Source organism: Rutilus rutilus, assembly GCF_951802725.1.
Source record: "Rutilus rutilus genome assembly, chromosome: 6".
In the NCBI taxonomy this organism is placed as follows: Eukaryota; Metazoa; Chordata; class Actinopteri; order Cypriniformes; family Leuciscidae; genus Rutilus; species Rutilus rutilus.
The window spans coordinates 11,345,698-11,361,347 of NC_140214.1; the positions used below are offsets into that span (position 1 = coordinate 11,345,698).

Below are 15,650 nucleotides of genomic sequence, written 5' to 3' on the forward strand. Positions count from 1 at the left end.
GTCAGTTTTGAGTGAACTATCCTTTTAATATATGTAATATGTTGCTAGAATTTGTTTTGCTGGGAGACAATTAAAGAGAGACTTTGTCCCTCCCCCCATGAAGTACTCTGACATTGATCCTGTCTGCTTTCTGTGACTTGTGCTGCATGTATCAGTATGTTAATGTGCCTCTAACTATAATGAATGATTGTGTGAGTGTGAGTGTGAGTGTGTGTGTGTGTGTGTGTGAGTGTGTGTGTTGGTAGTGACCTTCCTCTCACAGTGCTCATTCACCACTCATCTCTTCATCTCACTTTCATTCGCCAGTCCTTCTGGTTCATTCCTCCTTCCACAGAGATGACATTTAGAAGCGGGGATCACAGCGCCCCGTTTCCGACCTCACCCCCACACAGGGTCGGAGGTCAGGGGGAGAGGGGGTGATGATGGCCCACTTAGTGTGTTTGAAGAATGAATCCACTCAAAACTCAACCAGTCTATATTTGAAAGCGGAATTAATTCAGCTAATTTGGATTTATGACCTCTAACTTTTCTAACTTGTCTGAAACTGAAACACTTTTTTAAATGGAGCAAATGTGATGATTTTAAATTGTTAAAATGTCTCTGTCACTCTCTTTCGCAGATGCCCGATCAGTTTGAGCAGTCTGTAGTCCTCAACCAGCTGAGATATTCTGGGATGTTGGAGACGGTTAAAATCAGACGTTCTGGGTTTCCAGTCAGGAGAACGTTCAATGATTTCTGTTCCAGGTTTGTGCCCCAAAAACTATAAACTCGCATATTCCTACTGAAAAATGATTAATTCTGAAAATGTTCCATTCCATCATTTTTATCAAATGAAAATGCAAAGGGGATTTTTATTTAAAGTTTAAGGTTTTCCGACACCTCTTTAGGCATAGTTAAATGAAGTCATTGTCATTCTTTTCAGTCCAAACAGTCCTCCTTTCTATGCAAATAACACTTTTAATAGAATGCGTCTTGTTCACAAAACCCACGCTGTTTAACACCCAGATTTAACATTGTGCTATTACTGCTTGCTTTCTGTTTTTACTGCATTTCCTGCATCTTTGAATGGTAATCATATAGTGGATACATGGACACATGTTGAATGCAATATTGGCGTATAAAAGTAAGATCCATTTTTAGGCTATGGAAAGAGACCGGTCAGTTTGATATGTGCGGAATTGGATTTGTCTAAAATACTCACAGGTGGATGTGCAACAAAACCGTTCCCAATTTTTGGTCACACAATGTATCATAATTTTGCATTGTTCTGTCCCCATGAAAATAAAAGGATTCACAGTGTTAACTGACTTTATTGTGAACCACCTTTGCAGGACAGTTCAATCACTGTTTTATTTTGTTTTTGCCAGATACTATGTGTTGATGAGGGGCTTGGCTTTATCAGATGACATCAAGGGTCGGTGCTTCCTTCTGCTGCAGATCTATGACAACAGCAGTGCTGAATGGCAGCTGGGAAAAACCAAGGTGAGAAACATTATGTTTTTTGAAATGTGTGACTGTGTTGGTAGCTGACACAAAATACTTTTGGAAAGTTCTTCACAACACAGTTTAATCATCACTTTGCTAACTGTCAACCCAAGTTAACAGGTAACCTAAGATATACGCTCTCCCATTCTCTCCATTCATGTAAATTTTAACCTAAAATGTTTCCATGCATCAGCTATCAAGAACACTGAATACATAAGCAATTGGAAAAATTTGGTGCAAGCTTTTGTGAAAGTGAAGCAGTTTGAAAGATGCTTGGATCTAAACTTAATAATTTGTTGGTTTTATACTCTAGATCCATAATGATTGGTGGATCTGGTGTAAATGATGGCTTTTCATTGGTTGTATTTTTGTAGGTGTTTATGAGAGAGAGTTTGGAGCTGCGGTTAGAGAAACAAAGAGAAACAGAAGTGCTCAAAGCGGCTTCAATTATCCAAGCTCATATATTGGGTTATAGAGCACGGTAAACACACTTACACATGCAAATGCACAAAAACGTACTCACACTTGGTGTCAACTCTAATGTACTCACTCTGTTTCTCTCTCTGCCCTCTGCTGGTTATAGGTTGCAATACAGGCGGCTGTTGCAGTGCATTGTTGTCATTCAGAAAAACTACCGTGCACTGTTTTGGCGCCGGCGTTTCCAGACAATGCGCTGGGCCACCATCACCCTACAGAAGAGGCTCAGAGGGCAAAGGGCACGACGGCTCTACATTCACCTTCTAGAGGAGAAGAGGAAGAGGGAAGAAGAGGAAAGGAGACGAAGAGAAGAACAGGAGGCACTAGAGAGGTGGGACAATAGCCTGTATTGTTATACCTATGTTTGTATTTATAATGTTAGTTTCTGATCTTCTTGTGATGCTTTTTTGTCAGAGAGAGACAGTGCATGGAATTGGAGCTCCTGGCGCAAGCGGTTAGTGAAAAAAATCTATCAAGATCTATCCATCTATCCATCCATCCATCCATCCATCCACCACTTTAGTTTTTAGTTTTGTTTTAAAGCAGAATTCAAAACACAACAAACTCAAGTGATATTCTGTTTATATTGCTTGTTGGGTAACACAGTCTTTTCTACACAGGCAGAGGAGGCTCGAAGAATAAAGGAAGACATGAAAAATGAGCAGATTCAAAATGTATTACCTGAGAGTACCACACCAGTGAACAGTATTGTACCAGAGAGTAGTCCATTTGAGAATGACCCTCTTGAGAGCCCAGTAGCAGAGAAATCACTGGCGGAGCAGGTGTTTGACGAGGTGTTCGAAGGAGAAACAAACCAGGCATCACAGGTGGAGGAGATCTTGCGTTTGGAGCGTGAAATTGAAGGCCTGCGGCGACAGAAAGAGGCTCAGGAGCAGAGTCTAACCACGCATTCGTTGCATCGTCTGCAGTGGCTGCGTGATCAGGAGCTGCGCAGGCTGGAAGAAGAGGCCTGCAAAGCTGCGCAGCAGTTCCTCACATCGCTCAACTTCGATGAGATCGACGAGTGCGTGCGTAACATCGAGAGCTCGCTGGGGGGATCCAGTGGCTCACAGCAGGGGGTAGCCAGAGGTGAGGAAGATGAGGTGGACGAAGGTCTGGGAGTGGATGACGGGTTTAAAGACTCGCCTAATCCCAGCGAGCACGGCCACTCCGACGGCCAGCGCACCAGCGGAATCCGCACCAGCGATGATTCCTCTGAGGAGGATCCTTATGCTAATGACCGTATGCCCCCGCCCTTAGCCCCGCTTATCATCATGCCCTCAGCCTATCATGCTCCACCCTCAAGCAGTGGCTCCACCTACTCTCACGCTGTTCAGGAAGAAGAGGCGGAGCTAATCCCTCCCGATGAAGATTCAGATTATGATGCAGATGATTATGATGGAGGCCTCATCATGCGACCTCCCAGCCTCCCACCTCACAATGACCTCTGGTCACGTGACCATCGCAGCTCCTTTGCAACCAGCACCAGTGTCAGCTCCGGGGCGTACCGCTTCAGCTCAGACGGGCCACAATCTTCAGTGAGTTTTGCATACACAAAAACATTAAAGAATCGTACTCACCCCAAACTTTTAAATGGTTGCGTACTTAACATTAATGAAGGAAAAAGAGTTGTGAATGTCATTTCATGACTTTAAAAGCATGTGCTGTTAATGCTCGTTTACATGTAATTGCTGATTGTGTATCCCTGTTCCTTCCATCAGTTTGAGGACAGTGAAGATGACTTTGAAAGGTTTGACACCGACGATGAATCGTCTTACAGACGGGATTCTGTCTATAGTTGTGTCACTCTCCCCTACTTCCACAGCTTCCTTTATATTAAAGGTAAATAGCCTGCCAACTCTTCTCTCAACACCTCCCCTTTATTATGTTTGTTTAATTACATGCTTGCAAGCAGGGGCGCTGCTAAGGATTTTGGGCCCCATGAAAAGAATCTTGACAGGGCCCCCAACACAGCTGAGACTTTTTTCATATTAATTTACATAAAATCATGGTTTATGGTATTTTGACTATCATTCTCATATATTTAAGTCATTCAGACATTTGAACTCCATCCCATGTCCACACCCGTAATTTGTCCACTGTAATACTGCACTACTTCAGTACTGTATAATGTATATACTGTGCATAGCTGTACATGTGTCATATAGTGTATTCACATATATTTATATTTGTATGTATGTACTGTACATATTTGTCAAAAAATGGTACCGTAGAGACCTGGGGCCTCATGTACAAAGCGTGCGTACGCACAGAAAAGTGCCGTAGGCTACGATCATTGTCACGGGCGGTCCACTAACAATTTAGGCCTACTTACAAACCCACCTTTTCTTGTGAAATATTGGGTAACATACTGTCGACCCTTTGCCTCTTTCCAGGGTTTCCCCAGGTTTGATCACCCCAAATTTAAGACTTTTTTAAGACCTTTTTAAGACCACTTTAATGAAAATTAAGACCTACATCGCACCCATTATGCATTCGTAAAACACCAGATCAAATCCCAATAATGACTATTACTAACAAATATTTTAATTAAAAATACATTTATTATTAAAAAAACTCATTCAACAACACACTGCAAAGTGATGTTTTTGGTAAATATCAAACATTCATAACAATAAACAGATAATCTAACTTTTCAAATCGCCTTAGTAAAGTTTCTCAGCATTCAAATTGCTTCAACCATTGCTTCAGAGGGGTAGACAGATAGGTAAGAGAGATATAGATAGTAGGGGTGTAACGGTTCACAAAATTCACGGTTCGGTTCAATACGATACACTTGTGTCACGGTTTGGTACGTTTTCGATACAGCAAAAAGAAATAAATGCCTATGGTTGCAGTTAGTGTTACTACAGTAAATCCATGGTGAATGTTGCAGATCTGTGGACTCTGGTTAGTTCATTCATCATGGCACAATGTTTCTTCCTGGCTTCCACGCGCTGTTTGATCCGTTAAAAACGGATAAATGTGAATGTTTCTCACTAGATCTCACAGCGATGTTATACTTCTGTGGCGAATTCAAATGCTTTATTTACTGGATCTCTTATTAGCGCTGTGTAGTAACAGTGTCGCATGATCAAGATCGCTCGCGCTGCACTGGTCCAAACTGATTAGCGGTCCTTCAACCACACAATAACGAGTAGCCCAGTTTCGTTCCGCTTACATTACGTTACGTTTGCACATTTGATGTTGGACAATGTTGTGGTCGCGCCGGCGTCTCTTACATTATGAGCGCGCTTGCCACGCTTTATTTTTTTCTCTTTCCGTTTTTGACTTCCAGATTTTTTAGGCATTTTCACGTCCTCTTCCGTCAAGTTGATATTCTGCCGGCGCTATATAAGTCAAGCTGTTTGTGTTGCCTGGATACAATTTGGGCGGACTGAACCATTTTATGATAATCAAGAGGGGGAGAGGGGCCCACGGACGTTTGTGTTTCCTAAACAAATAAAAAAAATTGACACCAGGAAACAGCAAATAGAATAATTTAAAGTTAATAATTTTTACTATCAAATATTTTTTTTTAGCACCACAATTTTATTGGGGGCTTCTCTGGGCCCCCTCTTAGTCATGGGCCCCGAGAATCGTCATCGTTTACCCCCCCTTTACAGCGCCCCAGCTTGCAAGACAGTGTAATGAAATTTAAATTACTTTTTCATCTTTTCCAAATATTTCTGAAGGTAACTTAAAGGCTCAAACTCAATTCAGGCTTAGTTTTGTACTTGATAACTTGATACTTTTTTGGAAATTTAAGTTTAAATTTACTCTAAAATTGTTTAATGTTTGTGGCGCAAGATTTTGACCAATCAGATTTCAGTGGGCGGGGCTACCCAGCGCAACTCATTAGAAAATCTTAACCATAACTATTTGTGGCAGCCGTATCTGATTAGTACAAAATTTTAATTTGCTTGGAAGAGAGAGATTTTATGACTTTTAATAGCTTGAATGTGCCTGGATGTGTGTTGCAGGTGGCCTGTTGAACGCCTGGAAGCGTCGCTGGTGTGTGCTCAAGGATGAAACATTTCTGTGGTTCAGGAGCAGACAAGAGGCGCTCAAACAGGGCTGGCTGCTGAAGAAGGGCGGAGGATCCTCCACACTCTCTCGTCGCAACTGGAGACGCCGCTGGTTCGTCCTGCGACAGAGCAAACTCATCTACTACGAGAACGACACAGAGGAGCGGATGAAAGGCATGCTGGACATGCACGAAGCTAAGTAAGACCTCAGGAAGTTCAGTACACAAAGGTTTCAGGTTCAGTCACAATCAGTGTGACACTAGATCTGGAGAGCTATGGTCATTCTCTATTGCCTCATTATTCTTGGCTTAACCTATCAATCAAAAATACTAATAGCACATACAAATACAAATACCGCAAAAAGTTGTTTATTTATCTTTCTTTCGAATCTACACTGAACTGGCTTCAGCTGAATAATGACACTGTTGTCTTTTTTAGAGCTGCTTTACAGCAAATGTTTAATTCTGTTAAACATTACTTTCCTGTTTGTAACTGTAAAGCTGCTTTGAAACGATCTGTAACGTATGAAGCTCTATATAAATGAGGGTGACTTAACCTGTTCTTTTTGTGCTGTTTTATTAGAGAGATTATTGATGTAACAGGGAAGGAGAATGGGATTGACATTGTTATGCCAGGAAGAACATACCACCTTGTTGCAGAAACTGCAGAGGATTCCAGGTTAGTGTGGTTATTTTTTGTGTTTTTTAATCCTGCGTGCTTTAAGCCTTGATGTTTACTTAGTAAATCTGTAAAACCATCGAATTGAGGTTTTTAATTCTCTGTGTGTTGTGTGCAGTCATTGGTTTAGCGTGTTAAGTCAGGTGCACATGTCGACAGAACAGGAAATTCGAGAGATGCATGATGAACAAGCAAATCCTCAGAATGCTGTGGTAAGCATTAGACACACACACACACACACACACACACACACACACACACACACACACACACACACACATTTTATGGGGACTTTCCATAGACATAATGATTTCTATTATGTACAAACTGTATAATCTATCCATTAACCCTAAACACAACTCTCACAGAAATCTCTCTGCATTTTTACATTTTCAGAAAACATAATTTATTATTTTCCTTATCGGAACCAAAAAATTGTCCCCACTAGGTCAAAAATGACTGGTATTACTGTCTTTTTGGATAAATTTGGTCATCACAACATAGGGTTTACCAGGACCACACACAAATTTGGAGACAATTCATAAGATATTTAGAAAAGATGTTTGTGTTTTTCATAGGGCACATTGGATGTGGGAATGATTGATTCTGTATGCGCCTCTGACAACCCAGAAAGGTAAACACACACACTGTCCTCTATCTGTCTTGTTGCTTTTGAAACAAAAGCTTTAAAAGGCAGTTTAGTGGATTGGTGATCTGCACTTGTATTATTGACCTTTCTTTAAATATTGCTATTATTTTACATTATATATAATATATCATATATTATAATATTATATAAAAAAATTTTTTTTTTTTTTTTTTTACATTTTTTAAAACTAATTTCTTATAATTGCGGCTTTATATCTAACAATTGTGACTTTCTCAGTTGCAACATTTTGTAATTATGCATTTATATTTCACATTGTGACTTTTATTTTAGTCTCGTTCTCATTTTTTTTTACTGAATTGTGTACCATGTACTGTATATTGTTGACTCTATCACAGTTTGCAATGTTCCTCATTTGTAATAAGGCTTTGGATAAAGGCATCTGCAAAATTAATGTAAATGTTTGAACCTAATTTCAGAATAGCCATTTTATTTTTTCTCTGAGAAAAACAATTTCGTTGCGTTATCATGTAGACAATAAAATATTTAAAATGTTTTTGCATTTTCTCTCTATCCAGGCCAAATGCCTTCGTTATAATTACTGCCCATCGTGTTCTACATTGCATGGCTGAGTCAGCAGAAGAAATGCATCACTGGATTACGTTGCTCCAACGTACGAAAGGAGACACACGTGTGCAAGGACAGGAGTTCATCATCAGGGGTGAGAGGTCACCTGCTCGCACAAATCAAAAGCCATGCTCAGTTGTTAATGGATTGTCTGTAGATTATTTGTACATTAGTTATTTCTCATTGTATGGGGATGTTTCATCACTCTTCCTAGTCAGTCACAGAATCAGAGTAAAACTGGATGAATGAAAAACTTTATAGGTGTTTTGTTAGATAATAACAGGATTGTATTTTTTCTTGTGATTATTTAAGAATTGTACACATTGTATGCTTTTTGGAATGCTTAATATACAAATTCATTTCATTAATGGGTCATGCCAAATCAACCAAATTAATAAATGCAATAGATGTGTATTTACCGAGTAATCCACTATTTTGTGGAGGGGGGTCAAAATGACCATTTTCACCTGAGATTTGGATCCAAATTACAGGTGGGCGGCAAATTACTTTTCACATTCACCTATTAGTAAAATCGATTGACTTAAGCAATCCTTGTTGCATTATATGCCAATGGTGACATTTCACATTCAAAATGGGAAAAGCACTTTTTGTGTTTTTTCCCCCAAAGTTTGCATGTCTGTGTTAAAGATATCCTACAGAATAGTGGATTAATATTTTGATTTATAATATTACGATTTATGTTTGTCTTTCTTCAGAAGAAGAAAGCTAAATTTGAGCTGGGGACCTCTAGTTGAGTTGACACACGGAATGACCCTGATTGATTTGATATGGAACATTAATTATATTAATTAATATTAATTATACATAATATGTATTACATACTTGATGGTTAATTTTTTAAGATGGTTATTTAGTGTTTGGACAAATAAGGAGTGAAGAGAAAAGATGGCTTAGACCACAATTACATGTTATAATGTTCACTTTCAAATCAACACCACCATGTCAGGATGCCTTCAACTACAAACTGAATTTTAAAATATGTGAAAATATGTCAAATCTCTCTCTGTCTGTTTCTCTGTTTTGGTTTCCAGGTTGGTTGTATAAAGAGATTCGGGGCAGCAGTCGTGGGAATCTTAAGCTGAAGAAGCGCTGGTTTGTGCTGACTCACAATTCTGTGGATTATTATAAAAGCTCAGAGAGAAACGCTCTTAAACTGGGCTCTTTAGTGCTTAACAGCCTCTGCTCCGTGATCGTTCCCGATGAGAGAGTCTTCAAAGAGACCGGTAAACACACACACACATGCATGCACATAAACAGTAGAGTATACCAACAAACATTTACATCTTCCTCAGACTCTATACTATATTTGTGTGCTCCTAGGCTACTGGAACGTGAGCGTGTTTGGTCGTAAGCATTCATACAGGCTGTACTCTAAGCTGCAGACGGAGGCTAGTCGATGGGCCAGCGCTGTACAGACCGGCATCGACAGCAAACCGCTCATGGATACACACACACAGCAACTTATACAGGACATCAAGGTAACACGCACACAAGTGCATATGCATTTATGTTTTTTAACATCATTTTATTGAAATGCTGTTGTTATTGTTTGGTTTCAGGAGAACTGTCTGAATTCAGAGGTGGTGGAGCAGATCTACAAGAGGAACCCAATACTGCGTTACACACACCACCCTCTACATACTGCCCTCCTGCCTTTACCCTATGGAGATGCACAGCACAGCTGTGAGTGAAACACACACACACAACATGAGAACAAAACTTGAACTAATTTGAGCTAGATAATGATAATTGTCTTCTGCAGAGCTGCTTTATAGCTGAATATTTTTTAGTTTTTTTCATTATTGATGAACTCTGCAACTTGAACACTTATTGAGCTGAACTGAATCAACATTGAACTGACTTTAGCTGAATAATGTCACTATTATCTTCTGTAGAGCTTTTTTGATTCATAACTAATGGACATTCACACTGTTATTGAACTGAATTGAATCAGCATTGACACTGTCTTCTGTAGAGCTGTATTTTAGCTGAAATTGAGGTTGTTTCAAAATTATTGAACTTTGCAACATTGTTTTTTCGACACTGTTATTTTCCTGTTTTAGCTGCTTTGAAACTGTATTGCATAAAGCGCTATATAAATAAATGTGACTTGACATATATGTTCTAATACACCCTAACGGTAATAATCACTCATGTTTTTAGCTGACAAAGGGAGAAATTACGGCACGCTGCAGGCTGAGGCCCTCAAGATCTTCAATGTTCTTCATCAGCTTGAGGCCGAAGCCAGTCCCATCCCTCACATCCAGGGGCTCCTGCAGACGGCGCATGACCTACGACCCCTAAGAGACGAGCTCTTCTGCCAGCTCATCAAACAGACAGCACACCACCCGAAGCCTGCTGGCCCCGCACAAATTAGTGGCTGGCGAGTCATAGCCTGCATGTGCTGCACATTTAGCCCCGCCTCCAGAAGTGTTCTCAAATACCTGAAATTTCACTTGAAAAGGTGAGTGAGCATGTGGGCTTGTGTTTGAAGTATTTTGTCTTGTCAGAATGCCATAGGGTTAAAAAGGAGATAAATTAGATAATTTAAGATCAATACTTGCTTACTGCACAGTACACTACCATTCAGTAGCAAGATGCATTACATTTTTTTGCATAAAAATACGATGCGTTTTTTTCGTATTCGTGAATATTCATGATTCAGTGGCTCTGAATTGTCAAAACACCATTCAAAACGCTTGCTACGGATGCAAAAAACGCAGAAAATCGAACCGGATCCGATTTTTTATGACGGATGAAAGTTTCGGAGGCAGTGTGCAAGCATGATTGACATAACGTGAGGTCGTATTTATTTTTTAACGTGCGAAAATTTCGGATGCGAAGGGCCTTAATAAGATATGTTTATTGAGCACCAAATCAGTATATTAGAATGATTTCTGAAGGATCATGTGACACTGAAGACTGGAGTAATGATGCTGAAAATTCAGCTTTGCATCACAGGAATAAATTACATTTTAAAATATATTAACATAGAAAACAGGTATTTTATATTACAATAATATTTCACAGTATTACTGTTTTTACTTGAGTTTTGATCAAATAAATGCAGGCCTGGTGAGTACAAGAGATTTCTTTAAAAACTATAAAAAATTCTTCCTGACCCCAAACTTTTTATCGGTAGTGTATATACTATTTATTGCAGGCCATTTTATAAAAATAGTATGTGAAACAGAAACAGTAAATCTGAAATCGAACAGTAGTCCACAATATCGTCACATGACTTCATTACATTGCATGTTTCATTCAGTGAATGGTGTCAAATTAAGTGGAAATAAATACTGTTATTTTGCATTTTTAAATCATAATTTGTGCAAAACTTTGGCAGTCTGATCAAATAATTAAATAAGTCAGAAAGGTCCTCAAATAGGATAGGATATTAAAATTCGAGCCAGTACTACAATAACCAATAAATAGTTGAATAATATATGAAAATTTTATATTGATTTGTCTTAATAAATGAAAAATAAATTGTGACTGATTTTCTACTCAGGACACGAGAGCTGTACCCAGGCACCGAGATGGAACGGTATGCTATATTCTCCCAAGACGCCTTGCGGCACGTGCGTGGCCGCGAATACGTTCCTTCACAGGAGGAGCTGAGGGCCATACTGAGCAGACAGGAAATGACATCGACAGTTTACTGCCATGGTGGCGGGTCCTGCAAAATCACCATTAACTCACACACAACTGCAGGAGAGGTACACAACACAAAAACACATCCACACACATATGCATGTGAGCTTCAGACCCATGTGTAACTATATGTGTGTGTGTGTGTGTCTAGGTGGTTGAGAAGCTGCTGAAGGGTCTCTCCATGGATGACTGTAAGAACATGTTTGCTTTGTTTGAACATAATGACATCACAGACCGAGCCATAGAGAGCAGGACTGTGGTGGCCGACGTCCTCGCTAAGTTTGAGAAGTGAGTCTCACCTTGAATTTTACATTTACATTTTTACATTTATTCATTTAGCTGACGCTTTTATCCAAAGCGACTTACAATTGCTATATATGTCAGAGGTCGCACGCCTCTGGAGCAACTAGGGGTTAAGTGTCTTGCTCAGGGACACATTGGTGTCTCACAGTGGATTCGAACCCGGGTCTCTCACACCAAAGGCATGTGTCTTATCCATTGCGCCACACCACCCCCCTGAATCAGATACCTTACAATTTTATATTTATTTACATTTTTATATTTAAATACATTTTATATATATATATATATATATATATATATATATATATATATAAGATATAAATGGATTTAAACCTCTGCCCTATAAAGACATTTGAGCAAACATAAAACATGAGGCAGAGAGTGTTTCTGATTGGCTGAAAAAAAGAGTGGGTCGTTAATCAGCTGGTGTGATTTCCGTCGGGTACTATGGGAAGATTTTATGCATAATATTACCAAAACAATCATTGTTAAAAGCACATTTTATTGTTGTTTTCATTATGTGGGAAAAAATGTTGTGATATTATTCATTCACTCTATATATTTCTCTCATTCAGGTTGGCAGATAAAGAACAGGAAGGAGAGGGCTGGAAGTTTTATTTCAAGCTTTTCTGTTTCTCAGAACCTGAGATTGTTCCTGCCGACAGTGTGGAGTTTGCATTCATGTTTGAGCAGGTCTGATTTCAGTTTAATATCTGGCCTTAAAACACATAAATAACAGGGCTGCCAATCACTTAAATATGTATACATTTATATTTATTATTTAATTACATTTACAAATAATTGCAGAGAAAATTACATTAATGTGGCAGCTGAAAACATTGTGTAATCATTACAAAGAAAGTGGCTTTAAAAGTTGATATATGGCCTAATTTTTGGTCTATGTGCACATGCAAACAAATGCATTGTCTCACTGTTTTCAGAATCTCACATCTACAGTGGCACATTTTGTAAGATCATGTGTCATAAAGTTGTCCTCTATTCTGTTGGTCACACATAAATACACACTCAATCATTCATGTAGTTTTTTAATAATAAATCTATTGACGTTCAAGCCAAAAATGAAAGATTTTCAGGGCAATTTCTTCACTGTAAATGTTTCACAAATGCGATTTCAATCTCTCTCTCTCTCACTCTCTCACAGGCTCATGAAGCTGTCATTAGGGGTCAGTATCCTGCCCCAGAAGAGACTTTGCAGTTTCTGGCTGCTCTTCGGCTGCAGTATTTGTTGGGAGACTACTCTACGCAGAGTGTCTTGCCTGAGTTGGAGCAGGTGTTCCCCATGGCCCGTCTGCGTGCTCGAGTACAGCAGTCCGCACGGTGCTTTGCATCCGCCACACCATCCACAGAAAGAAAGAGAGGTAGTTTCCTGGAAGGCACGCTGAGGCGGAGCTTCCGAGGGTCACTGGGGCGACAGCGCCAGGGGGAGGAGCCTGGGGCCATAGAGGCGTGGCTGCAAGACGAGAAGGCGGGGCTGAGAAGCTGTTTGGTGGAGAAATGGCGTAAACTGCAGGGGATGGAACAGGACCAAGCCATGAAAAAGTACATGGGTCTCATCAAGGAATGGCAGGGATATGGCTCCACCCTCTTTGATGTGGAGGTGAGAACACACACACATGTTGGTACACCTACCCATCACAGAAAACTTTCAGCATTTTATTAATAAAAAATCATTTAGTATGTGTACATTGGGGTGTCCTCATAATATAGGGGGCGTGGCCTGAAACCTGAATACACATTACAATATAAGAATTTTGGGTCCTCATAATGTAGGTCAAACCAGTACACTGACACTCACGTTATCACGCTGACTATATTCTCTCTGTGCGTCAGTGTGTCGACGGTGTGTATCCTGGAGAGCTGTGGTTGGGCGTGAGTCGTAAGGGGGTGTGCGTGTACAAGCGTGGGGAGGCGTGGCCTCTGGAGGTGTTTCTCTACGAGGTCATTCTGTCCTTTGGTGCACCGCAGCCTAACATCTACAAGATCAGCGTGGAGGGACGGGAGCTGCTCTTCAACACTATCATGGTACAAACTGTTTCCTATGTTTCTACAATACACAACACTAACATTAGTCATTTATAGTAACTTAATTATCGCTTCATCGGTCAAATCTTCCACACATTTAAGCATCACTTGAGTTTAAACCCAGTTTATTCTGTGAGTTGTTAACTCAAGACTCACTCTGAACGATTCAAACATGTAACTCATCAGTTTTTAGTTCTTAGCTTGAGAATTGCAGCAATCGAATCAGTCCATTCATGAATAAATCATTTAGTGTGGTTTTTGAACGAGTTCAACAGGTCGATTGATAAAGAAAAGCGGGTCATGATGATTCATCATGGATCTGATATCACTATCATATCTCAAAGGCCCTGTTTATACCTGGTATTAAAGATTAGGTCGATCAGATCACAAGTGGACGAGGATAAATACATAAATTCGCAGTGTAGATGTTCATGTGGTCGAACAGCCGCAAAAGAAAGCCTGCTCTCTGGCTACTGACCTAATGCGTAAACATTATGAGAAGCGCTAGCCAATCAAATCGACGGGATTTAAACGTTGTCGGCCAAAGACCAAAGTTTGGTTTGAAGAGGAAAAATGTACCAAGCACAATGTTCTCTCACCATTCTAGATACTTGTCTCATGTCTCATTACTGTCCACCATTGCCACTTAACAACCACCCATACACACTAGCATTGTGATAGCAAGTTTTTCACAGGAAAACACACCTCACATTTACTTCACTTTATTTTTTGATATGTCATTATGAAGGCCTGAATAACCATGTTTTAGTTTAATCAAAATAAATAAATAAAGGAAATAAAATAAACGACATTCATTTAAACGTTAACATTATTTAATTTTATTTCTCATTTAGTATAACTTATTTAAAGGTGCCTTATGCAACTTGGAGCCACCTATAGGCAATTAGTTGAATTACACTGGTAACTGTTACTAACGAAAAACTAATAAAAACAACAAAATGACTATTTAACAAAAGTAAAATAAAAGTGTAAAATATATCAATAAAAACTAATTCAGAATATTAATTAAAAAAAACTATAATAATTTATCAATGATATTAAAATAACACTGGTTTCCTCCATTTGATTGTCTCTGTAGGTGATGGACATTGCAAAGCTCATGAAGGCTTACATCAGTCTAATAGTGAAGAAACGTTTCAGCACTTGTCAATCCATCAGCAGCCACGGCAGCAACTGGTGATCTCTCATTCCTGACAAACACTTTTCCTGTATGTGCCTTTGAGGATAAACGTCAGCAAAATGTTTAATCACAAAAAAAGAGCGACCCTTCAATGCTGAGTGCAAAAGAACCAAAGACAGAGACACTATCATGTTCCACACACATATTCTGTTGTGCTTAAAACTGTGCCACATGTACATGTCTGTTCATCAAACCGCATATTTTATGTTGTATTTACATTTTAAATCAAGTCCAGTTGCATTTCTTTGGAATTCTGCAGGCAGAAAGTCCAGTCCCCGAAATAAGCAGCACTCAATCCAGTGCCTTTAAAAAAACACAGATATGCAAACACACACAGATTCTCCTTTAAGTCTGTTTTATATGTGCAATGTTTATATTGTATATTATATAATTCTGAGGAGCTGTATATTTTATAAACCTTTTCTGTTGAACTGCAAGATTGTGATTATACTATTGGATTTTCCTCCCTCTGGTCCTATTATTTTTCTACTCTAAGCCTATAAAAATACTAAAACAACAGGAAAAT

The 15,650-nt window shown here is 39.3% G+C and overlaps 1 protein-coding gene across 2 annotated transcripts in view; it reads left to right on the top strand.

The window, feature by feature from the left end:
- myo10 (myosin X) overlaps nucleotides 1-15,649 on the top strand; it is a 46,282-nt gene extending 30,633 nt beyond the window's left edge. For both annotated transcript variants that reach the window (XM_084410624.1, XM_084410625.1), the window contains 22 exons: nucleotides 620-744; nucleotides 1,368-1,482; nucleotides 1,860-1,966; nucleotides 2,069-2,293; nucleotides 2,377-2,416; nucleotides 2,583-3,500; nucleotides 3,684-3,804; nucleotides 5,946-6,189; nucleotides 6,573-6,668; nucleotides 6,787-6,880; nucleotides 7,247-7,302; nucleotides 7,854-7,996; nucleotides 8,955-9,146; nucleotides 9,244-9,401; nucleotides 9,483-9,606; nucleotides 10,087-10,387; nucleotides 11,435-11,642; nucleotides 11,729-11,865; nucleotides 12,456-12,573; nucleotides 13,043-13,498; nucleotides 13,732-13,923; nucleotides 15,023-15,649. In XM_084410624.1, the coding sequence (XP_084266750.1) occupies nucleotides 620-744; nucleotides 1,368-1,482; nucleotides 1,860-1,966; nucleotides 2,069-2,293; nucleotides 2,377-2,416; nucleotides 2,583-3,500; nucleotides 3,684-3,804; nucleotides 5,946-6,189; nucleotides 6,573-6,668; nucleotides 6,787-6,880; nucleotides 7,247-7,302; nucleotides 7,854-7,996; nucleotides 8,955-9,146; nucleotides 9,244-9,401; nucleotides 9,483-9,606; nucleotides 10,087-10,387; nucleotides 11,435-11,642; nucleotides 11,729-11,865; nucleotides 12,456-12,573; nucleotides 13,043-13,498; nucleotides 13,732-13,923; nucleotides 15,023-15,124 (4,272 nt within the window). In that variant the 3' untranslated portion in view covers nucleotides 15,125-15,649. The remainder of the gene's footprint in view (nucleotides 1-619; nucleotides 745-1,367; nucleotides 1,483-1,859; nucleotides 1,967-2,068; nucleotides 2,294-2,376; nucleotides 2,417-2,582; nucleotides 3,501-3,683; nucleotides 3,805-5,945; nucleotides 6,190-6,572; nucleotides 6,669-6,786; nucleotides 6,881-7,246; nucleotides 7,303-7,853; nucleotides 7,997-8,954; nucleotides 9,147-9,243; nucleotides 9,402-9,482; nucleotides 9,607-10,086; nucleotides 10,388-11,434; nucleotides 11,643-11,728; nucleotides 11,866-12,455; nucleotides 12,574-13,042; nucleotides 13,499-13,731; nucleotides 13,924-15,022) is intronic.
- The last annotated feature ends 1 nt before the right edge of the window (nucleotide 15,650 follows it).